This window comes from Nycticebus coucang, chromosome X (assembly GCF_027406575.1).
Source record: "Nycticebus coucang isolate mNycCou1 chromosome X, mNycCou1.pri, whole genome shotgun sequence".
NCBI lineage: Eukaryota > Metazoa > Chordata > Mammalia > Primates > Lorisidae > Nycticebus > Nycticebus coucang.
The window spans coordinates 75,778,573-75,801,512 of record NC_069804.1 but is presented as its reverse complement, the minus strand read 5'-3'; the positions used below and the strand labels follow the sequence as shown (position 1 = coordinate 75,801,512).

Sequence of the window (22,940 nt, the reverse complement as noted above, 5' to 3'; positions counted from 1 at the left end):
TACTGGCACAAAAGCAGAGAAGTAGATGTCTGGAACAGAATAGAGAACCAAGAGATGGATCCAGCTACTTACCGTTATTTGATCTTTCACAAGCCAATTAAAAACATTCAGTGGGGAAAAGATTCCCTATTTAACAAATGGTGCTGGGTACACTGGCTGGCAACCTGTAGAAGATTGAAACTGGACCCACACCTTTCACCATTAACTAAGATAGACTCTCACTGGATACAAGATTTAAACTTAAGACATGAAACTATAAAAATACTTGAAGAAAGTGCAGGAAAAACTCTTGAAGGAATCGGCCTGGGTGAATATTTTATGAGGAGGACTCCTCAGGCAATTAAAGCAGTATCAACAATACACTACTGGGACCTGATCAAACTAAAAAGCTTCTGCATAGCCAAGAACATAGTGAGTAAAGCAAGCAGACAGCCCTCAGCATGGGAGAAAATATTTGCAGGTTATACCTCCGATAAAGGTCTAATAACCAGAATCCACAGAGAACTCAAACATATTAACAAGAAAAGAACACGTGACCCCATCTCAGGGTGGGCAAGGGACTTGAAGAGAAACTTCTCTAAAGAAGACCGACGCAAAATCTACCAACACATGAAAAAAAGCTCATCATCTTTAATCATAAGAGAAATGCAAATCAAAACTACTCTGAGATATCACCTAACCCCAGTAAGAGTAGCCCACATAACAAAATCCCAAAACCAGAAATGTCAGCGTGGATGTGGAGGAAAGGGCACACTTCTACACTGCTGGTGGGAATGCCCACTAATATGTTCCTTCTGGAAGGATGTTTGGAGAATACTTAGAGACCTAAAAATAGACCTGCCATTCGATCCTATAATTCCTTTACTAGGTATATACCCAGAAGACCAAAAATCACAATATAACAAAGACATCTGTACCATAATGTTTATTGCAGCCCAATTCGTAATTGCTAAGTCATGGTAGAAGCCCAAGTGCCCATTGACCCACGAATGGACTAGCAAATACCATGGAATACTATGCAGCCTTAAAGAAAGATGGAGACTTTACCTCTTTCATGTTTACATGGATGGAGCTGGAACATATTCTTCTTAGCAAAGTATCTCAGGAATGGAAGAAAAAGTATCCAATGTACTCGGTCCTACCATGAAGCTAAATTATAGCTTTCACATGAAGACTTTTACCCAACTATAGCACAAGACTATGGGGAAAGGGCCAAGGAAGGGGAAGGGAGGGAGGAGGTTTTGGTGGAGGGAGGGTAATGGGTGGGGCCACATCTATGATGCATCTTAGAATGGGTACAGGCGATTGCACTAATGTACACAGCTATGATTTAACAATAATAAATAAATAAATAAATAAATAAATAAATAAATAAATAAATAAATAAAAAACCAGGAATGAAACTAACATCTTACAACCACCTAATCTTTGATAAACCAACAAGAACATACCTTGGGGGAAAGACTCCCTATTTAATAAATGGTGTTGGGAGAACTGGATATCCACATGTAAAAGACTGAAACTGGACCCACACCTTTCTCCACTCACAAAAATTGATTCAAGATAGATAAAGGACTTAAATTTAAGGCATGAAACAATAAAAATCCTCATACAAAGCATAGGAAAAATACTGGAACATATTGGCCTGGGAAAAGATTTTATGAAGAAGACTGCCATGGTAATTGCAACAACAAAAATAAACAAATGGGATTTCATTAAACTGAAAAGCTTCTGTACAGCTAAGGAGACAACAACCAAAGCAAATAGACAACCTACACAATGGGAAAGGATATTTGCATTTTTTGTATCAGACAAAAGCTTGATAACCTATAGAGAACTCAAATTAATTCACATGAAAAAAGTCAACAATCCCATATATCAATGGGCAAGAGACATGAATAGAAACTTCTCTAAAGAAGATAGAATGAATGGCTAACAAACATATGAAAAAATGTTTATCATCCCTATCTGTTAGAGAAATAAAATCAAAACTACCCTGAGATACCATCTAACCCCAGCAAGAATGGCCCACATCACAAAATCTCAAAACTGTAGATGCCGGCATGGATGTGGAGAGAAGGGAACACTTTTACACTGCTGGTGGGACTGCAAACTAGTACAACCTTTTTGGAAGGAAGTATGGAGAAACCTCAAAGAACTCAAGCTAGACCTCCCATTTGATCCTGCAATCCCATTACTGGGTATCTACCCAGAAGGAAAAAAATCCTTTGATTATAAAGACACTTGCACTAAACTGTTTATTGCAGCTCAATGTACAATCGCCAAAATGTCGAAACAGTCTAAATGCCCACCAACCCAGGAATGGATTAACAAGCTGTGGTATATGTACACTATGGAATACTATTCAGCTATTAAGAAAATGGAGACTTTACATCCTTTGTATTAACTTGGATGGAAGTGGAAGACATTATTCTTAGTAAAGTATTACAAGAATGGAGAAGCATGAATCCTATGTATTCAATTTTGATATGAGGACAATTAATGACAATTAAGTCACGGTGGGGTGGGGGAAGGGGAGAGCAGAGAGAGAAAGAAGGAGGGAGGGGTGGAGAAAGGAAGAGCAGAGAGAGGGAGGGAGGGAGTGGATTGGAGCCTTGGTGTGTGCCACACCTTTTGGGGGCAAGACAGAATTGCAAGAGGGACTTTGCCTAAGAAATGCAAAATCAGTGTAATCTGGTTTATTGTACCTTCAATGAATTCCCAACAATAAAAAAATCCAGCAAAAAATAAAATAAAATAAAAATGAACAAACTGAACCAATTATCTCTAAAATTCCTTTAATCTCCCATGTTCCGTGCCTCATATGACTCTTTAAAAAGGTACCAATATTCAGGGTCTCCATCTCCTATGCATCGATACTTTTAGAATCTTGCTTCCTCAAAAATAAAAAAGGCCTGTGTATCCAGTGTCCATTGCCACTACAGTGGTACTTATAAAAACACTTAAAATTTAGTAACTTAAAACAATAAGCATTTATTTAGTTCTGGAGCCTGTGGGCCAGCAATTTGGGCTGGGTACAGCTGGGCAGTTCTTCTGATTATGTGGGCTCACTCATATGTCTTGTGGCCATTTGGTTGTGGGCTGATAGAGGATGACTGCGCTCTGTTCCACATGTCCAACAGGCCACCTTAGGCAAAGAAACAAGCAAGACAAATAACACACAGTGCCTCAAGCTTCAGGGTCATAACTGGCTCACCATTACTTCTCCCACATATTGTTAGGCATAGCAAACCATAAGGGCCACTCAGATGCAAGGGGTAGGGAATAGGTCCTTTTGGCCTTTAGAGGTTCTGCAGAGTCACGTGGCAAAGGGCATGGATTCAGAGATGGGTAAAATATTGGAACCATTAATACAATCCACATAGCACAGTCTTCTAACCAAATGGAGTTTCTCAGTTATCATTTTTTATTAAATCTCCACACTCAGTTTGTAATATCCACTTTTCTTTTAATTAATTCAGCATATTTCTTGAACACCTACTTTGTGCAAGGCACAAAACTGAAAGTGTAACACGGCATGGCAGAAAGGACAAAGGTTTTAGAGTTAAGACAGACCTATGTTCACATTCCATGTCTGTCACTTACTGTGGGTAAGGTATGGAATCTGAACTTCATCCTCCCTAAAAAAATGAGGGTAGGGTGGCACCTGTGGCTCAGTGAGTAGGGCACCGGCCCCATATATTGAGGGTGGCAGGTTCGAACCCGGCCCCAGCCAAACTGCAAAAAAAATAGCCGGGCACCTGTAGTCCCAGCTACTCAGGAGGCTGAGGTGAGAGAATCGCCTAAGCCCAAGAGCTGGAGGTTGCTGTGAGCTGTGACACCACGGCACCCTACCAAGGGCAACAAAGTGAGACTCTGTCTCTAAAAAAAATAAATAAATAAATGAGGGTAATGACCTTATAGGTAGGGTTAGCCTTAGATAAAGATAGCATGTGAAAATCCATGGCAGATAAGTTTGGCCTCCATTACTTCCTTCTAGTCATCTTTATGGTTCTTTTCATAGTCTGTGTTTCAACAACTAAGGTACTCAAAACAGCATCTGAGACATGGCATACTCTCAACATTCATTGTATCTGTAGGTTCAAATTTACATTTCTAACTAGGATTTCTACTACTTTCCAGACTCTCCTAGGATATCACCACCATAGTAAACAAAGTCAGTGCCTCCATAACTATACTCAGAAACACACTATTCTTCCTGGCTTCCAGATTGGAAATATATTGGGATTCCTTTCTTCCCTGTACTGTCCTCCCAATTCAATTACAAATCATGTCCTCGTTAATTCCTTTGAAGTTACTTTCATCAAGATATTCCCCTGAAGGCATCCTATGTCCTACCACAATAAGACTTGACTTCAGGCAGTGCCTGTAGCTCAGTGGATAGGGTGCCAGCCACATACACCGAGGCTGGTGTGTTCAAACCTGGCCAGGGCCAGCTAAAACAACTGCAACAATAAAAAATAGCCAGGGATTTCTGTGACCTATAACACCACCGCACTCTACCCTGGGTGACAGCTTGAGACTCTGTCTCAAAAAAAAAAATGACTTGACTTCACAATTCCCTGGTTGCAATACCTACCCTCAAGAATTAGGCTTCATTTTAGCCAACTAACTAATTTTCCAGCTCAGTTGAATTCATTTCAATGTTTGCATTCTCTTTAGAAGAGCAAAGATCATAATGACATGAAGAACAATTTCCAACTTCATTTTTTTTTTTTTTTCTGGACAGAGTCTCATTCTGTCACCCTGGATAGAGTGCCATGCCGTCATAGTTCACAGCAACCTCAAACTCATGGGCTAAGACGATCTTGCCTCAGTTTTTCAGTTTTTTGCTTTTTTTAGATAGTTTCACTATGTCACTCTGGGTAGAGTGCGATGGCACAGCTCACAGCAACCTCAAACTCTTGGGCTTAAGCAATTCTCTTGCCTCAGCCTCCCAAGTAGCTGGGACTACAGGCATCCACCACAATGCTCGGCTATTATTTTGTTGCAGATGTCATTGTTGTATAGCAGGCCTAGGCCGGGCTGGAACCCACCAGCCTGGGTGTATGTGGCTGGCGCAGTAATCACTGTGCTATGGGCGCCAAGCCTATTCATTCATTTATTTATTTTAAAGTAGAGACAGGATCTCATTCTTGCTTAGGCTGGTCTGGAACTCCTAAACTCGAGCAATCTACCTGCCTAGGCCTCCCAGAGTGATAGGATTACAGGCATGAGCCCATCTCCACAGGCAATTTCCAACTGCATTCTTTTTTTTTTTTTTTTTTAGAGACATTATCATTTTATCGCCCTCGGTAAAGTGCTGTGGCGTCACAACTCACAGCAACCTCCAACTCCGGGGCTTAGGCGATTCTCTTGCCTCAACCTCCTGAGTAGCTTGGACTACAGATGCCTGCCACAACGCCAAGCGATTTTTTTGTTGCAGTTTGGCCAGGGCCGCGTTTGAACCCGCCACCCTCATATATGGGGCTGATGCTCTACCCACTGAGTGACAGGCACCACCCTCCAACTGCATTCTTGAGACTAACTTTGTAATACAGGGAACATCATTGCTCTGATCCCATTTCTTTAGGTATAAGATAAGCTTATCATCTTTACTGTACCTCACAGAGTAAAATAAACTGTGTAAAGGCAGTTATAAAAATGAAGGGTCAATTAAATTCAAATGGGTGGAAGGAGGAAGGAGGGAAAAAAGAGAAGGGAGGATGGGGGATTGGTAAACTCTCACCTAAGGTGCACAATGTAAATGTATAAGCATACCCACTAGGTGAAGGGCTCAACTACAACTTGATATTTGCTTAAGAAATGCAAACAATGTAACCTAATCATTTGTAACTGCATATTAATCTGAAATTTTTAAAAAGTGCTCCAATGAAAAAAAAAAAAATGAAGTGTCCATGCCTATAATCCTAGCAATCTAGGAGGCCCAGGCTGGAGGATCACTTGAGGTCAGGAGTTCCAGAGCAGCCTGAGCAAGAGCAAGACCCTGTCTCTACTAAAAATAGAATCAGCTGGGCCTGGAGGCACATACCTGTAGCCCCAGCTACTTGGAAGGCTGAGAAAAAAGGATCACTGGAGCCCAGGTTGAGGTTGAGGTGAGGTTGTAGTAGTTATGATGCCACTGCACTCTAGCTGGGGCAACAGTGAGATTCTATTAAAAACAAAATAGGCCATACTTGGTGGCTCAGGCCTATAATTCTAGCACTCTGGAAGGCTGAAGTGGTTGGATTGCCTGAGCTCACAGGTTAGAGACCAGCCTGACCAACAGCAAGACCCTGGCTCTAAATATAGCTGGGCCTTGTGGCAGGTGCCTGTAGTTCCAGCTACTTGGGAGGCTGAGACAAAAGAATCACTTGAGTCCAAGAGTCTGAGGTTGCTGTGAGGTATGAGGCCACAGCACTCTACCAAGGGCAACAAAGCGAGACTCTGTCTCAAAAATAAAAAAATGAAGTGTCACAAAGCATTGTGATTATGTAGAGAACATGCCACATTCTCGTGTGCACACAGACACTTTCACAGACCTGCTTGCTCCCTCTTACCTTTGTTCATAAGCTTGCTCTTTCATTTGGAATATCCTTCCTCTTCTTTTGGATGATACAAATTTTCTCAATACTCCAAAGACTTTCTCATATTTTACTTAGCACTCCAGCATTTTATGTGGTACCAAAGATAAAAACCATGATGCTTTTTAACTATCATATATGTAGGGCAGTGGGGAATTTGGTTTATCCAAGTGCTTTAGGAACTACAAGTGAGAACAGGAATAATCTGTAGCAGAAGACTGAAAACCCAGCTTTTCTCACCAAGCTCCTAAGTTGCCTGACTGACTTGGTTTAATTTCATTTAAGTGGGTATGATTTTATTTTGGCAAGGAACTAATGTAGGAAAGAGGCTTTGTAGTCATAAAACTGGAGTTAGAATTCTGTTTGCACCATTTACCATGTGACTCTGGGCTACTTATTTAACTTTTCTAAGTCCCAGATTCCTCTACTTTAAGGATAATGCCACTGACCTCAAAAGGCTGCTCTGATTAGAGGAGATACTGTTTAATAAAGCAACTAGTAAAGTGCCTGGCATATAGTATTTGCTCAATAAATGCGACCTCCCTTTCTTATTTGCTCCCTATGCAATCCTACATGGCATTCAATACTGAGGACAAAGTATAATATCTGAAATCAGTATGCAGCCAAGTATCTCTGGGCCTTCAGCACAAGGAGACACAAATTTTCCTTTTCCAGTATTTTTATTTGAAAATTTAACATTCATATATAATTTTACAGATTTCTTCTTTTCACAGGTTTATTATTTATAGGAAAGATCAAGATTAAAATGGAGTATTGAAAAAGACCAAGAAATTACCAGCAGTGATAATACAGAACACAAAGTCTCTGAAAGAAGAACAGAGTGAACAAGAGCAATGTGTGGCCACTTCCTACTAGACAGGACCAACTGACTTCATAAGGCAAAGCCTTTTACTCAGTTATTTCTTCCTCCCACCTAGTTTAACCCAAATAGAAAGGTATTCTATTCTTGTACTGTTCTCTGAGGTCCTAGGAATGTAACAGGTAGTATAAGCAACCAGGTGCTTGACTATAAACACCTGAAATAAACAAGTTGAATTTTGATGCACTAACCATCCCTCTGGGAGAATTAAAAAGGAGGCAGAATTTGTTTGATTCTCAAGACTTTGAGAAAAAGGGATATGTGTATGATCATACTTGGCGATGGAAAGGGGAGAGAAAAGGGGGCAAAAAGGGGGTGAGGGAAACAAACCTAACACCTCCCACTGTACAACTGCTCTTGTGTTCTTTCTTGTCAGAAGCTAATGATATAACATTCCATTGCTCAGAAAGAAAGAGTTACGGACATCCAGTCAGTTCTAGGGTGCAAAGATTAATTATAGAGAACACATCCTGGGGAAGGGATATGTTCATTTCAAATACATAATAATAACACAATTCAAAGTTGTGTCCTACTATGCTCTCACCTAATATGCTATTCTTACTGTAAATCAATTACTATGTGACCCTGGGCAATTTACTTAGCCTTTCTGTGATACAGTTTTCTATTTGTGAAATGTGAATTATAGTACTGTCTGTAGAGGACTAGAGAAGATGCATGGAAAGCACTGAAGAACAGTGCCTAGCAAAACCAACAGAGACAGAAAGCAGATCAGTGGTTGACAAAGGCTGGGGTGAAAGGGTAATAGGAGTGAATGCCAAGGGATACCATATTTCTTTGTAAAGTAATGAAAATGTTCAAGAATCAGATAGTGGTGAAGGTTGCACAACTTTGTGAATATACCAAAAATCACTGAATTTTAAAAGGTTAATTTCATGGTAAAGTATATCTCAATAAAGTTGTTATAAAAAAATTCTTAAAAATAGGATAGTGCTTGGTACTCATTAAATGCCCAATAAAGTTAGCTATTATTATTAGTAGTAGTATTGTCATTATTATTTGGCCATTCTATAGCCTTAAAAAATCCCCAAAAAAGTCTAATAAAAGCCAACAAAATCTGGAAAAGTATTTCTAATTTGCATACATGAATTAACATTCATAAATTGTATTTCCATCCAATTGTCTCAGAAACTAACAGTCTAATTAAGAACCACAACTTTAGTGCTTTACACCAGGCCAAAACAGCCACATGAAATGGATGTCTTATCAAATTACAATAATTTTTAGATAAATTCTATTGACTTGGTGTTATCCAAGAATTTGAACTGACAGGAAATTTTCATTTTCCTCTACAAGAATAAACAGACAATACAAATGCAGGAAGTAGTTAGATTATATAAAGTACATAATTAAATCTCCAGGCTTGCTAGCCTTCTAATCACATTTTTGGGGATACTTTTAATAAAAAACCATATAATAAACAGTAAAACGCTTACCAGTCCTCATGCCCTGTGACCCCATCTTGCGCAACAGAAAAACTCCACACCACAATGAAAAAATCAAAATCAACTCATGTAATAAACTCAAAAGACTTAATGATTAATGGTTGACTTTTAAGTCTATACTAAACAGACAACACAACACCCGCAGCAAGATGGCTGACTGGAGCCAGCTTTCCATAGAGGCTCACATCCAGAAGGAGAGTTAAAGGACAGAAGTTTATCAAGTAAGCTGATGGCTTGGAGCTGAGCCAAGAGAGAAGACTGAAGAACACACATCACTCCTGCTGAGGCGAGCTGCCACCCCAAGGAAACAAACAATAGGTACAAAACCCACCACCAAGTGAACAGGAATCCCCTCCCCCAGGAGAATGGTTCGGCTCGCAGTGTATTTTGTACAAACAAGTGAGCAGAGTTCAGATCACTTCTAATTTTATCCCATGGGACAGAGCCCCTAAAAACTGGATCTCCTTCCCAAGAGAGGGCTCACTTGTGTGCCTTGGCATCCTCCCGCCAGGCATAAAAGTGAACATATACACTACCTGCAATTCTGAACACCCAGCACTGCCCTCCACTCCCACCCTGAGGTCTGGAAACCTGTCCCCCACAAAGTCCAGATTCTTGGGCAATTTCTTGAGAGGTATGGGCAAGGTGTGGGCTGGTACAAGTCTGTGCTGAATCAGTGTCATGGGTGTAAAGCGGGGACTGTGGAGCAAGGGAGCCAAACGGGACAGGGGGAAAACAATGCCCTGCAGCAGAGCCAGTGGCAGCGAGAATAATAGGGCTCACACCCCTGGTGATATTTTGGAAAAACACTTCCTGTCTCTCTTAGCAACCAAGGGGAGCCGGGTCTCTACTCCAGGGGCAGCCACAGGTGGAGCAGATCTGGAACAGAAACACAAGTTCTGTGAGCAAAGGGTATGCCTGAGGTGGTACCTGCTGGGGTGGGGCACAGCAGGGATTGATAGAATACACAGGCATAAAGAGGCAGCATACTCTCAGGGCGGGGCTGAGTCCAAATTGCTGCTTTTGTGAGCAGAAGAGGCACCTGGGCCCCAGTGGAGCATAGCTGGGACAAGAGCAGCAATGGCATCAGCCTAGGGCAGGGTAGAAACTGAGAGCCTTTTGTGAGCTCTAATTGCACCTGCCCCAACAGAGTCCAGCAGACACAGACATCAGCTCCGCAAGAATTGCCATAGGGATGGCGGTACAGGGCAGAGCTGAGTCACAGCTTCTGTGAACTCAAAACACACCTGGCCCATGGAGGAACACAGCTGGGACATAAATGCAAATTCCACGAGAATGTAAGTGCCAGCAGCATCATCCTGGTGTGGGGCTGGAACTGAGTGACACTCCCCAGCTTCCATTGAGCATGAGGTAATCAGGTTTCAGCTCCTCCTGCCAGATGGAGGAAGAGTGCAGCAGCCTGGCCAAGAAGACACTGTGTCTGTAGAAGACATGAACCCCTGGTGCATTTGCTCATTAGAGGGAACTGGGCCAAAGCCCTGTGGGGTTACCAGTGATTGGGTGTGACGGCGGTGAAAGGTGGGAAAGGAGGCATCAACCTCCCCAGACTAACTCATTTGCTGGGCGGACCTTTCTGATTCCACAGAGAACCAGAGCCAGCCACACTCGAGCTGCCAGCAGACCCCTGGTATCGAGTTGCTGGAGACCTTTTGAACTCTCCCACGTGAGAGTTGGTACTGACTAGGACCATTGCTTTGGAACTCTTGCCCTGGGCCAATCACCTGAGGACCATCCAAGGTGGTACCCTGGTTGTGTTGTGGTGGGAAGGTTTGATTTTATTCTTCCAGTTGTTGCCTGTGGGGGTGGTGGGGTGTCTTAGTTGCTTGTATTTCCCCAAAGCTGGGACTTCAACCCAGAGTCAATGATTCACTAGGATTGGACAGAGACCAGCTAAATACAAAACAGAGCCACTTAGCCCCACCACTCCAAGCAGGTCCCCAGTGTCTCAGGCTATAGTACTGTACTGTTCCTTTGTAAAGGTGTAGGGGGAAATTTGTAGTCACCAGTCCCAGCTCTTCGGCAAAGGGGTAGTTAATCACTACTCCAGGAGCCCCCAATCCAATTTCACCATACCTGCTCAGCTAGCCAAATGGTGACAAATAATCATGGGGTGGAATCAGCAGAAAAACTCTGGCAACATGAATAATCAGAGTAGATCAACTCCCCCAAGGAACAACAAAGCAGAAACACCAGAAGATCCCATTCATGAACAAATGGCTGAGATGTCAGAAATCGAGTTTAAAATTTAGATGGCAAATAAGATTAACAGAATGGAAGTAAAGTTGGAATTAGAAATTCTAGGAATAATTAGTTGACTCAAGAATTCAATGAATTCAAAGACAAAATTACCAAAGAATTTGACACATTAAGAAAAGAATTTGAAGCCCTCCAAGATGTGAGAAATACAGTAGAATCCCTCAGTAACAGAATGGAGCAGGCAGGAGAAAGGATTTCTGACACTGAAGACAAAGCTTTGGAATGCTCCCAAATGCTCAAAGAGGAAGACAAGAGGAGAGCAAAAATGGATCATTCTCTCAGAGAGCTGTGGGACAACTCCAAAAAAGCAAACATTTACCTTATAGGAATTCCTGAAGGTGACGAGGTTGTTCTGAAAGGCTCAATGCCCTACTCCAAGAGATAAGTGAGGAGAAGTTCCCAAATGGCAAGGATACTGAAATTCAGATAGCAGACCGTTTCAGAACCCCAGCACGACTCAATCCAAATAAAGCATCTCACACATATTATAATTAACTTCGTCAAAGTATATATGAAGGAGAAAATCTTTTAAGCATCCAGACGTAAGAAAACTATAACCTACAAGGAAGAATATTAGAATGATTGCAGATCTTTCTGCTGAAACTTTCAAGCCAGAAGAGGATGGTTATCGACCTTCAAACTCCTAACACAAAACAACTTTCAACCCAGGATCCTGTATCCAGCTAAACTGAGCTACATTTGTGGAGAAATCAAATACTTCACTGACTTACACATGTTGAAGAGATTTGCCATAACTAAATCATCTCTTCAGGATATTCTCACACACATCATCCACAATGACCAGCATAATGCTCTACCACCAAAGTAAACTCACTCAGAAACTTTTGATCAAATTCCAACTTCCTCAGTGGCAAAAGGATTAAAAACATCCACTGGACTTTCGAAAAATTCAATACCCAAAATACTACCAGGCTTATCAATACTCCCAATTAATGTGAATGGCTTAAATTATACTCTAAAGAGGCACAGATTGGCTGACTCAATACAAAAACTCAGGCCAGACTATCTGCTGCATACAAAAATCTCATTTTACATTAAAAGATAAATATAGACTCAGGGTGAAGAACGGATGGACATCTATAATTCAGGCAAATGGAAATCAGAAAAAAGCCAGTGTTGCAGTTTTACTGAAAGATACAATAGGCTTTAAACCAACAAAATTAAGGAAAAGTAAGGATGGTCACTTCATAGATTTGTTAAGGGAAACACTCAACATGATGAGATTTCAATTATTAACATTTATGTGCCCTCAACAGACATGAGCAACTTGATATCCCCCAGCACCATAAAAGCTGGACATTTTAACATCCCTTTGGCAGGGTTGGATAGATCCTCCAATAAGAAGCTAAGCAAAGAAATTTTGGACTTAAACTTATCCATTCAACATTTGCATCTAATAGACATCTACAGAACATTTCATTCTAACAAAACTGAATACACATTCTTCTCATCAACCCACAGAACAAACTCCAAAGTTGATCACATCTTAGGTCACAAGGCTAACCTCAGCAAATTTAAAAGAATGGAAACTATTCCTTGTATCTTCTCAGACCATCATGGAATAAAAGTTGAACTCCGTAACAACCTGAATCTGCATACTCATACAAAAATATGGAAACTAAATAATCTTATGCTGAATGATAGCTGGGTCACAGATGAGATTAAGAAGGAAATTACCAAAATTTTGGAACAAAACAATAATGAAGACATGAACTAAGAGTACCTCTGGGATACCACAAAGGCAGTCCTAAGAGAGAAATTTATAGCACGGCAAGCCTTCCTCAAGAGAATGGAAAAAGAGGAAGTCAATGACTTAATGGGACATCTCAATCAACTGGAAAAGGAAGAACATTCCAATCCCAAACCCAGCAGAAGAAAATAAATAAGCAAAATTAGAGCAGAATTAAATGAAATTGAAAACAAAAGGATTATACAACAGATCAATAAATCAAAAAGTTGGTTTTTTGAAAAGGTCAATAAAATAGACAAACCTTTGGATAACCTAACCAGAAATATAAGAGTAAAATCTCTAATTTCATCAATCAGAAATGACAGAGGCAAGATAACAACAGACTCCTCAGAAATTCAAAAAATCCTTAATGAATATTACAAAAAACTCTATTCTCAGAAATATAAAAATCTGAAAGGTGTGGGTCCAATTTCAGTCTTCTGCAGGTTGCCAGCCAGTTCACCCAGCACCATTTGTTAAATAGGGAATCTTTTCCCCACTGAATGTTTTTAATTGGCTTGTCAAAGGAAATAGACCAATACTTCAAAGCACACCACATTCCCAGACTTAGCCAGAAAGAAATGGAAATGTTGAACAGGCCTATATCAAGTTCTGAAATAGCATCAACTATACAAAATCTCCCCATAAAGAAAAGTCCAGGATCAGATGGCTCCATATCAGAATTCTATCAAACCTTCAAAGCGGAACTGGTACCTATCTTACTTAACCTTTTCCAAAATATACAAAAAGAAGGAATACTTCCCAATACATTCTATGAAGCAAACATCACCCTAATTCCTAAACCAGGAAAAGACCCAACAAGAAAAGAAAATTATAGACCAATGCCTCTAATGAATAATGATGCAAAAATATTCAATAATTTCCTAGCAAACAGAATCCAGTTAACACAACAAATTATACACCATGACCAAGTGGGTTACATCCCAGGGTCTCAAGGGTGGTTCAATATACGTAAATCTATAAATATAATACATCACATAAACAAAATAAAAAACAAAGACCGTATGATTCTCCCAATTGATGCAGAAAAAGCTTTTGATAATATCCTGAATCGTTTCATGTTCAGAACACTTTAAAAAATTGGTATAGAATGAACATTTCTTAAACTGATAGAAGCCATTTGCAGCAAACCTACAGCCAATATTATATTGAATGGAGTAAAACTGAAAACATTTCCACTCAGATCAGGAACCAGGCAAGGTTGCCCACTGTCTCCACAGCTTTTTAACATTGTAATGGAAGTCTTAGCCATTACAATCAGGCAACAGAATGTGATCAAGGGTATCCATATAGGTTCAGAGGAATCAAACTTTCACTCTTCACAGATGATATGATTGTATACCCGGAAAACCCCAGGGACTCAACCACAAAACTCTTAGAAGTGATCAAGGAATACAGAAGCGTCTCAGGATACAAAATCAATACTCACAAATCAGTAGCATTTTATATACCAACAACAGTCAAGCTGAAAAGACAGTCAAGGACTCTTCCTTTTATAGTAGTACCAAAGGTGAAAAATCTGGGAGTTTATCTAACAAAGGACGTGAAAGATGTCTATAAAGAGAACTATGAAACTCCAAAAAAGAAATAGCTTAAGATGTTAACTAATGGAAAAACATACCATGCTCATGGCTGGGAAGAATCAACAATGTTAAAATGTCCATACTGCCCAAAGCAATATATAGATTTAATGCAATCGCTATTAAACACCTCCGTCATACTTTAAAGATCTGGAAAAATTAGTACTTCATTTCATATGGAAACAGAAAAAAAACTGAAATAATGAAGATATTACTCAGAAATAAAAACAAATCAGGAAGAATCATGCTACCAGACTTCAGACTATACTATAAATCTATAGTGATTAAAACAGCATGGTACTGGCACAAAAACAGAGGTAGATGTATGGAACAGAATGGAGAACCAGACATGAACTCAGGCACTTACCGTCATTTGATCTTTGATAAGCCTATCAAAAATATAAATTAGGGGAAAGATTCCCTATTTAACAAATGGTGCTGGGAGAATTGGCTGACGACTTGTAGAAGACTGAAACTGGACCCATACCTTTCACCATTAACAAAAATTGACTCTCACTGGACAAAAGACTTAAAACTTCAGACACAAAACTATATTCTTGGAGAGAGTGCAGGGGAAACATTTGAAGAAATTGGCCTGCGAGAATACTTTATAAGGAGGACCCTCCCCAGGCAATGGAAGCAATACCAAAAATACATTACTGGGATCTGATCAAACTAAAAAGCTTCTAAACTGCCAAGAACACAGTAAGTAAAGCAAGTAGACAGCCCTCATAATGGGAGAGGACATTTTCAGGTTATGTTTCCAACAAAGATCTGAGAACAAGAATCAACAGAGAATTCAAACTTATTAATAAGAAAAGAACAAGTGATCCCATTTCATTGTGGGCAAGAGACTTGAATAGAAGCTTCTCTGAAAGAGACAGGTGCATGGTCTACAGACACATGAAAAAATGCTCATCTTCTTTTATCATCAGAGAAATGAAAATCAAAACCACTTTGAAATATCATCTAACTCCAGTAAGAGTAGCCCACATAAAATACTGGGGTGGCGCCTGTAGCTCAGCTGGCAAGGGCACCGGCCACATACACCTAGGGTGGTGGATTCAAACCTGTCCTGGTTATGCCAAGCAACAATGACAACTGCAACCAAAAAATAGCCAGGTGTTGTGGCAGGCGCCTATAGTCCCAGCTACTTGGGAGGCTGAGGCAAGAGAATCACTTAAGCCCAAGAGTTTGACTTTGCTGTGAGCTGCGATGCCACAGCACTCTACCCAGGGCGACAGTTTGGGTACACACACAAAAATAATACTAAAATAAAATAAAATAAAATAAAAATCCCAAAACTACAGATTTTGGCATGAATGTGGAGGAAAGGGAACACTTCTGCTGGTGGGAATGCAAACTAATACGTTCCTTTTGGAAAGAAGTTTGGAGAACACTTAGGGATCTAAAACTAGACCTGCCATTTGATCCTGCAATTCCTCTACTAGGTGTATATCCAGAAGACGAAATATCACTTTGTAACACAGATATTTGAACCAGATTGTTCACTGCAGCTCAATTCATAATTGCCAAGTCATGGAAGAAGCCCAAGTACCCATCAACCCATGAATGGATTAATAAATTGTAGTATATGTATACCATGGAATACTATGCAGCCTTAAAAAATGTGGGGGCTTTACCTCTCTTATGTTTACATGGATGGCGCTGGTACATATTCTTCTTAGTAAAGTATCTCAAGGATGAAATTAAAAGTATCCAATGTACTCAGTACTTTCATGAAACCAATTTATAATTATTCATACTTTCTTATGAAAGATAGATCACAACTACAGCCCAGGATGAAAGAGAGAAGTGGAGGGGATCAGAGGGGACGGGGAAGGTTTGATAGAGGGAGGGTAAAGGGGGCCCACACCTACGGAGCATATTTCAAGGGTACAAGTCACATCTATCAGGAATAGAACATAAATGTCTTTACACAATAATTAAGTAAATGAGGTGAAAGCTATGTTGATTAGTTTGATGTAAGCACTCCACATTGTATATAAAAATCAACACATTGTACCCCACAAATGCATAAATGTATTCATGATCTATGTGTATATGATTAAATAACAGGAAAAAATAAAACACAATACTTTACTGCACATTAAAATATGTAGCCATCAATTGAGTTTTTATCATCTAAATAACAATTAAATCCAGTCTTCATCCTTCCTATTGCTAAAAAAAATGTGACAGCAGTCTCGGTCTCGGAAATAGGAGAAGCAACTTTATTACTCAGTACAACAGTGATGCACACATTCTGAAGTGATGCTTACATGCTTAAATTTCATCTAAAACATGAAACTTCCCAATTCCTACAACAGGGTTTCCATTCTTGAGTCCCCTGTCCTTCTAGTTCTCATTTCTATCATCAGCCATGTGCCTTTGCAGCAAATCAGGAAAAAGCTGTGTTGACGGTTATAACTTACAGACATTCAGGTCTTAACTTGTCACAGAGCAATGCACTTGTTTGCATATATTAAAATAATTATTTATACTTTCAAACTGAGCACTCATTTTCAGAAAAAGATAATTAAACGTCTATTTTATCCATCTTCATTTAAATCAAATAAAACCATTCCCTAAGTTACCCAAGAGCAAAGATTATACACCGACTAAGTTGCCTTAATATCCAATATGCCTGCCCACCCCCTCACATACATAAACACACACACCCCTCCCAAAGCTGTGGCCTTAGAAATTTCTGACCAAATGTTTAGCCTTAGTAAAATTCAGTGAAAATTTAATTCTCTTTGAAAGACATGGTTACTTCTTTAATTTTACAATATAATGATTGAGACAGATTATGAAACAACTTTGGGAGAGGAGATATTTTAAGTGGGAAGTTAGAAAGTCTAAGATATAGAAAAGGCATGATAATTAAAGACCAATTTCAAAATGAGGTTCAGTTCCAAAATATTTTCTTTACCAGTTCAAGACTAAAACATTGGTTTTGTCCTGAAAGTAATCATTTTATAACTTAAAAAGTAAACTGCCATAAATACAAATATGTAACAAAATATCTGGACAAGGGCAGAACAGAGGGGACCAATTTTATAATGCTCTGAAACTGAGTATCATTCAAGAATCCATTTGGCCTGGTATTGTTCACTTGGTTAATCTGGAGATAAATGCATTTTTAGAATCATACTTACGTACAGGTAGTCTTTAAATACAAAATGAATAAATATTTAAATGCTACAATAAACAAGAAATGTGGAACAAGAAATCCTTATCTTTATAACCAGCTGTATATTTACAATGAATGTTTTCTGCATGACTCCTACTCTTTGTCCATTAGAGTTTGTCAGTATGCAATTTATAGAAGACAATAGCTCATACTACCTTAAAGAAGCCCTGTTCAGCTCAGAATCAGCCTGTCCCAGAAGCTCTGCTCCCTGAAAAACCTTTACATTTGTGTGTATAAGTATCTGATAGTACAAGTAAGTGCACATGTGCAAAATGTACTGTCTAAAAATGAGTTAATTAGCTTGACTAATAAAGTCTAAAACCAAGAAAATGAATCACTATTCCCTAACCCGGAAAATACACCTAATGAAAAACTGCTAAGCACACTATGAAAGGACAGCAGCTGTAATCCAACTCATCCTACATCATCCTCTAACCATCTAACTGTTCTGTTAATCATTCATTGGAACAGTAAATCCCTCCATCTTCACAAAGTTAAATGCAGGCTTCTGATTTAACTTTACTTTCTAGTTAGAAGCCAGAATACACAGAATAAAGAGCTCCTTATAGCTGTGCAATATCCAAACCGCCTCATTTCACCCTTAAGAGAAGGTGCCCACATGTTAATATGTATTAGTGACTTTCTTTCTTTCTTTTCTTTTTTTTTTTTTTTTTGAGACAGAGTTTTACTTTGTTGCCCTCGGTAGAGTGCCATAACATCATAGCTCACAGCAACCTCGAAATCTTGGGTTCTAGCAATTCTCTTGCCTCAGCTTCCTGAGTACCTGGGACTACAGACACCTGCTACAATGCTCGGCTATATTTAGAGATGAGGTCTTGCTCTGACTCAGGCTGGTCTCGAACTCTTGAGCTCAGGCGATCCACTCACCTTGGCCTCCCAGAGTGCTAGAATTACAGGCGTGAGCCACCATGCCCGGCCTTGTTAGTGACTTTCCAATCTAAATTTCTGGGGTTTTCTATTTGAATAAGCTATAACACTGGACCACTGAGAACTTCAGTTGAAGAGAAATTACATGTGGACTGCTAACATCTTAGATTAGCAGAAAACAAAATTAAAAACTAAATGCCAGCCACGGTAGAAAGGTGATTATACAAGAAGAATGAAAAAGCTGATTCTTTAGATGCTCTTTGATTTCTTATTTCTTATTGAGACAAGGTCTCACCGTTGCCCAGGCTGGAGTGCAGTGGCATGCATGATCACAGCCCACTGCAAATTTGAACTCCTATGCTCAAATGATCCTCCTGCTTGGGTGGTGCCTGTGGCTCAAGGAGTAGGGCGCCGGTCCCATGTGCTGGAGGTGGAGGGTTCAAACCCAGCCCCGGCCAAAAAAAAAAAAAAAAAAATGATCCTCCTGCCTCAGACTCCTTGGTAGGTAGGACTATAGGAGCACCTGGCTAATTTTTTGTGTGTGTGTGCAAATGAAGTCTCATTACATTGCCCAGGCTGGTACTGAACTCTTGACCTGAAGTAATCCTCCCACCTCAGCCTCCTAAAGTGCTTATAGATGTGGGCCATACCAGCCTTGCTTTTTTTTTTTTTTTTGAAAGCAACAAGTGCAGCATTTCCTTTGATCTAAAACTGAATATTGGCTGTTTTTTCATTCCACATCTATGAAATCCCTCACCTATCATAGCCTTTTTAAGCTTAACAGAGAAATAAAAGAAAATGGATATAGACCATAGATTGTTTCTTATGAAAAGAGTAGCATATTCTAATAGCAATAAGGCAATGTGTTTAAGAGCTGCACCTGAACTGGTATTCTCAAAACTGAAATTAGTTACCAACTCTATTCAACTTACAGGACATATCCATGTGCTTCCCTAGTCATTGGTTGTCATTAAATGGACCACAATGACTCCATCAAGCCTTTATGAGGCATTTTAATATGTGTAGTATGCACATGTACTTTAAAGAAATGAAATTAAAAAGGACAGCTTTTCAAACAACAGTTCATCACATCAGTTGCAACAATGCTATATGGCTCCCTTTGCATCTCCTCACGTATCCGGATACCAAATACCTCTAAATTAAACAAAAGAGGGCCAGAGGCAAAGCTCCATGTTCAATTGCATTTTTCAGATGAGCTTTCAGTTTGCTCATTTTGAATTCCCATTTCCTGATTTACTGAGGAGTAAAGGTGAGAATCATCCAACTGATGACAAAGTAGAACAGGAAAACAGGATAAACAGCAAGAGCTTTACGGTTTGGAGGCTGGCTATCAGCAAGGAAAGCTGTAGAGGCTAAAGAAAACAAGACATGACAAAAACAATATTTAATACAATAATATTGTTACATCTACTAACGTTTACAAAATTTTAACATGCTTGGCATAATTTGGAACACAGAATGATACTAAAAGTTCAGTTACATTTCTACCCTCAGACAAAAGGGCATTCTGCAGTAGTTTTTCAGACGACTGAGTGCTTCCTATTTCAAGTACTAAAGCTTTAAAAATTTCCAATCAGGGTGGCACCTGTGGCTCAATGGGTAGGGTGCCGGCCCCATATACCGGGAGTGGCAGGTTTGAACTTGGCCCCATCCAGCTAAAACAGTAGTGGCAACTGCAACAAAAAATAGCCAGGCACTGTGGCGAGCACCTGTAGTCCCAGCTACTTGGGAGGCTGAGGCAAGAGAATCGCTTAAGCCCAAGAATTTAAGGTTGCTGTGAGCTGTGATGCCATAGCACTCTACCTAGGGTGACAGAGTGAGACTCTGTCTAAAAAAAAAAAAAAGAAAAACAGTCCAATCATTTTGGCTAGAAACTTTTCTAAAAAGAGTTTTCTTTCTTCCTTCCTTTTCTCTCTCTTTCTCATTTTTTTTGTTTTTAAGACAAATTCTCACTTTATTGTCCTAGGTAGAGTATCATGGCATCACAGCTCACAGCAACCTCAAACTCTTGAGCTCAAGTCATCCTCCTATCTCAGCTTCCCGAGTAGCTAGGACTACAGGCACCCACCACAACTCCCAGCTATTTTTCTTTTTTTTTTTTTTTTTTTTTTTGAGAGACAGGGTCTTGTTCAGCCTGGTCTGGAACTCCTGAGCTCAAGCAATCCACCCACCTCAGCCTCCCTGAGTGCTAGGATGACAGGTGTGAGCCACTGTGCCTCACTAAAAGGGGTTTCTTAACCTGTCCTGAAAAGCTACTAAATTGTGCTGAACAGGGAAGTAAGGATGTGTAAGGTTTTCATGCCTATGGTAAATGGCCTCATACTGCTGCACTTTTTCAGTTAATTGTTGTTCTTAAGATATCAGTGCCTTTTTTTTTTTTTTGACAGAGTATCAGTTGCCCTAGATGGAGTGTCATTGTGTCATCTTAGCTCACAGCAACCTCCAGCTCTTGGGCTCAAGTGATCCTCCTGCCTCAGCCTCCTGAGTAGCTGAGACGATAGGTGCCCACCATGATGTCCAGCTAACTTTTTCTATTCTTAGTAGAGACAGGGTCTCGAGACAGCTCAGGCTGTTCTCAAACTCTGGAGCTCAGTTGACTGACCCGCCTTGGCCTCTCAGAGTGCTAGGATTATAGGCATTAGCCACTGTGCCTGGCCTAAGATATCAACTCTTTTAAATGCCATTCCTCTCTTGCCCACTAAGGAAAAACCTAGTCATCTTTTTATTCAGCAAGAATCACTCCTCTAGGAAATCTTGCCACCCCAGGCAGAAACTGCCCAATTCTCCCTTCTGTGTTCACACTGTATAGACTTCAGTCTCCCACCTGGAACACCTGTTGCCCTTGCCTTAAGTGTTTTCATGTGTGGCTGCTCTGTTAGATTGGAAATTCCAGGGACAGAGACAATGCCTAGTACCATGCCTAACAAATAGTTTGTAATTCATATATGCTGAATTATAGCTTCTCTCTCCTAAGATTCTACTTTCTGATCTACTGTGGGCCTGGCCACTACTAGATAACTAAGCTAGTTACAAGTACATGTGTGGCAATTATCAGACTCTAAGTGAGAAAAGGAGGGGCTTTCTAATCAGTAAAGTACCCAAGCATAACACATGTATTGTCTGTGGAATATCAATTCTGGCTCTCTCAGACCTTTTATGGATTACTTCTTGGCTTTCAACCATATTTCAGAGCAATGAGATGTTATTAAACATAAAAATATTAGGCAGTCTATCTATCTCATTAAATCAGAAGCTGGTGAACACTCCTAGTTTAAACTGGAATTTTAAGAGAATGTTAGGAATGTAAAAATAATGACCACAGAACATTCACTGCCATTGCTATAGGCTCCTTCTAATCTCTTTTATTTTTTTAGAGACAGAGTCCAGACAGGATCTCGCTCTGCCACCCAGTCTGTAGTGCAGTGGTCTGATGATAGCTCACTGTAACCTGGAAGTCCTGGGCTCAAACATTCCTCTGACCTCTGCCTCCTGGGTAACTTCCTAATTTTTAGCAAAATGTGTTACTGAAGCAGAAAAATGCCACATGAGACTTATAACATACACTGGTCAGTGGTACACTCATATTTCTCAAGAGTGCATGATCTGCTTGGGTTTGAAATCTGACTCCCCTAGTCATTGGTTACATGTCCTAGGGCAAGGTCTTTAACCACTCTATGACAATTTCTCATCTATAAATAGGGCTAATGATAGTATTTATCTATTAGGCTGGGTGTGATGGTTCATGCCTATAATCCTAGCACTCTGGGAGGCCAAGGCGGGTATATTGCTTGAGCTCAGGAGATCGAGATCAATCTGAGCTACAGTGAGAGCCTGTCTCTAAAAATAGGCAGGCGTTATAGTGGGTACCTATAGTCCCAGCTACTCAGGAGGCTGAGGTAAGAGGATCACTTGAGCCCAAGTGTTTGAGGTTGCTGTAAGTTATGACCCCAATGGCACTCTACCAAGGGCGAAAAAGTGACACTTTGTCTCAAAAAATATATATATAGTATTTATCTATTAAGGTAGCTGTGAGGGTTAAATGATATATATAGCATTCACAACAGTACCTGACTATAATAAGCAATCCATAAATGTTATTATTTTTATTATGATTAGTTTATCAGGAAAAGTTCCAAGTCATCTCACAACTCACCTATGCCCATATATACCAGGACTGAGCTGAGTCTAGTGTAATCTACTTTCAAATCCTGTCCATTATTTAAGAAAAAAATAAAAATGTGACTCTGCACATCTTCTAAGTCTAGATATTCAACTCAAAT

At 39.9% G+C, this 22,940-nt stretch overlaps 1 protein-coding gene across 1 annotated transcript in view; it reads right to left on the bottom strand.

Moving 5' to 3' along the window:
* Positions 1 to 16,766: 16,766 nt before the first annotated feature.
* The window catches only part of YIPF6 (Yip1 domain family member 6), a 41,937-nt gene continuing 35,763 nt past the window's right edge, over positions 16,767 to 22,940 (bottom strand). The window contains exon 7 of the mRNA XM_053579454.1: positions 16,767 to 20,012. Within this exon, the coding sequence (XP_053435429.1) occupies positions 19,894 to 20,012 (119 nt within the window). The 3' untranslated portion in view covers positions 16,767 to 19,893. The remainder of the gene's footprint in view (positions 20,013 to 22,940) is intronic.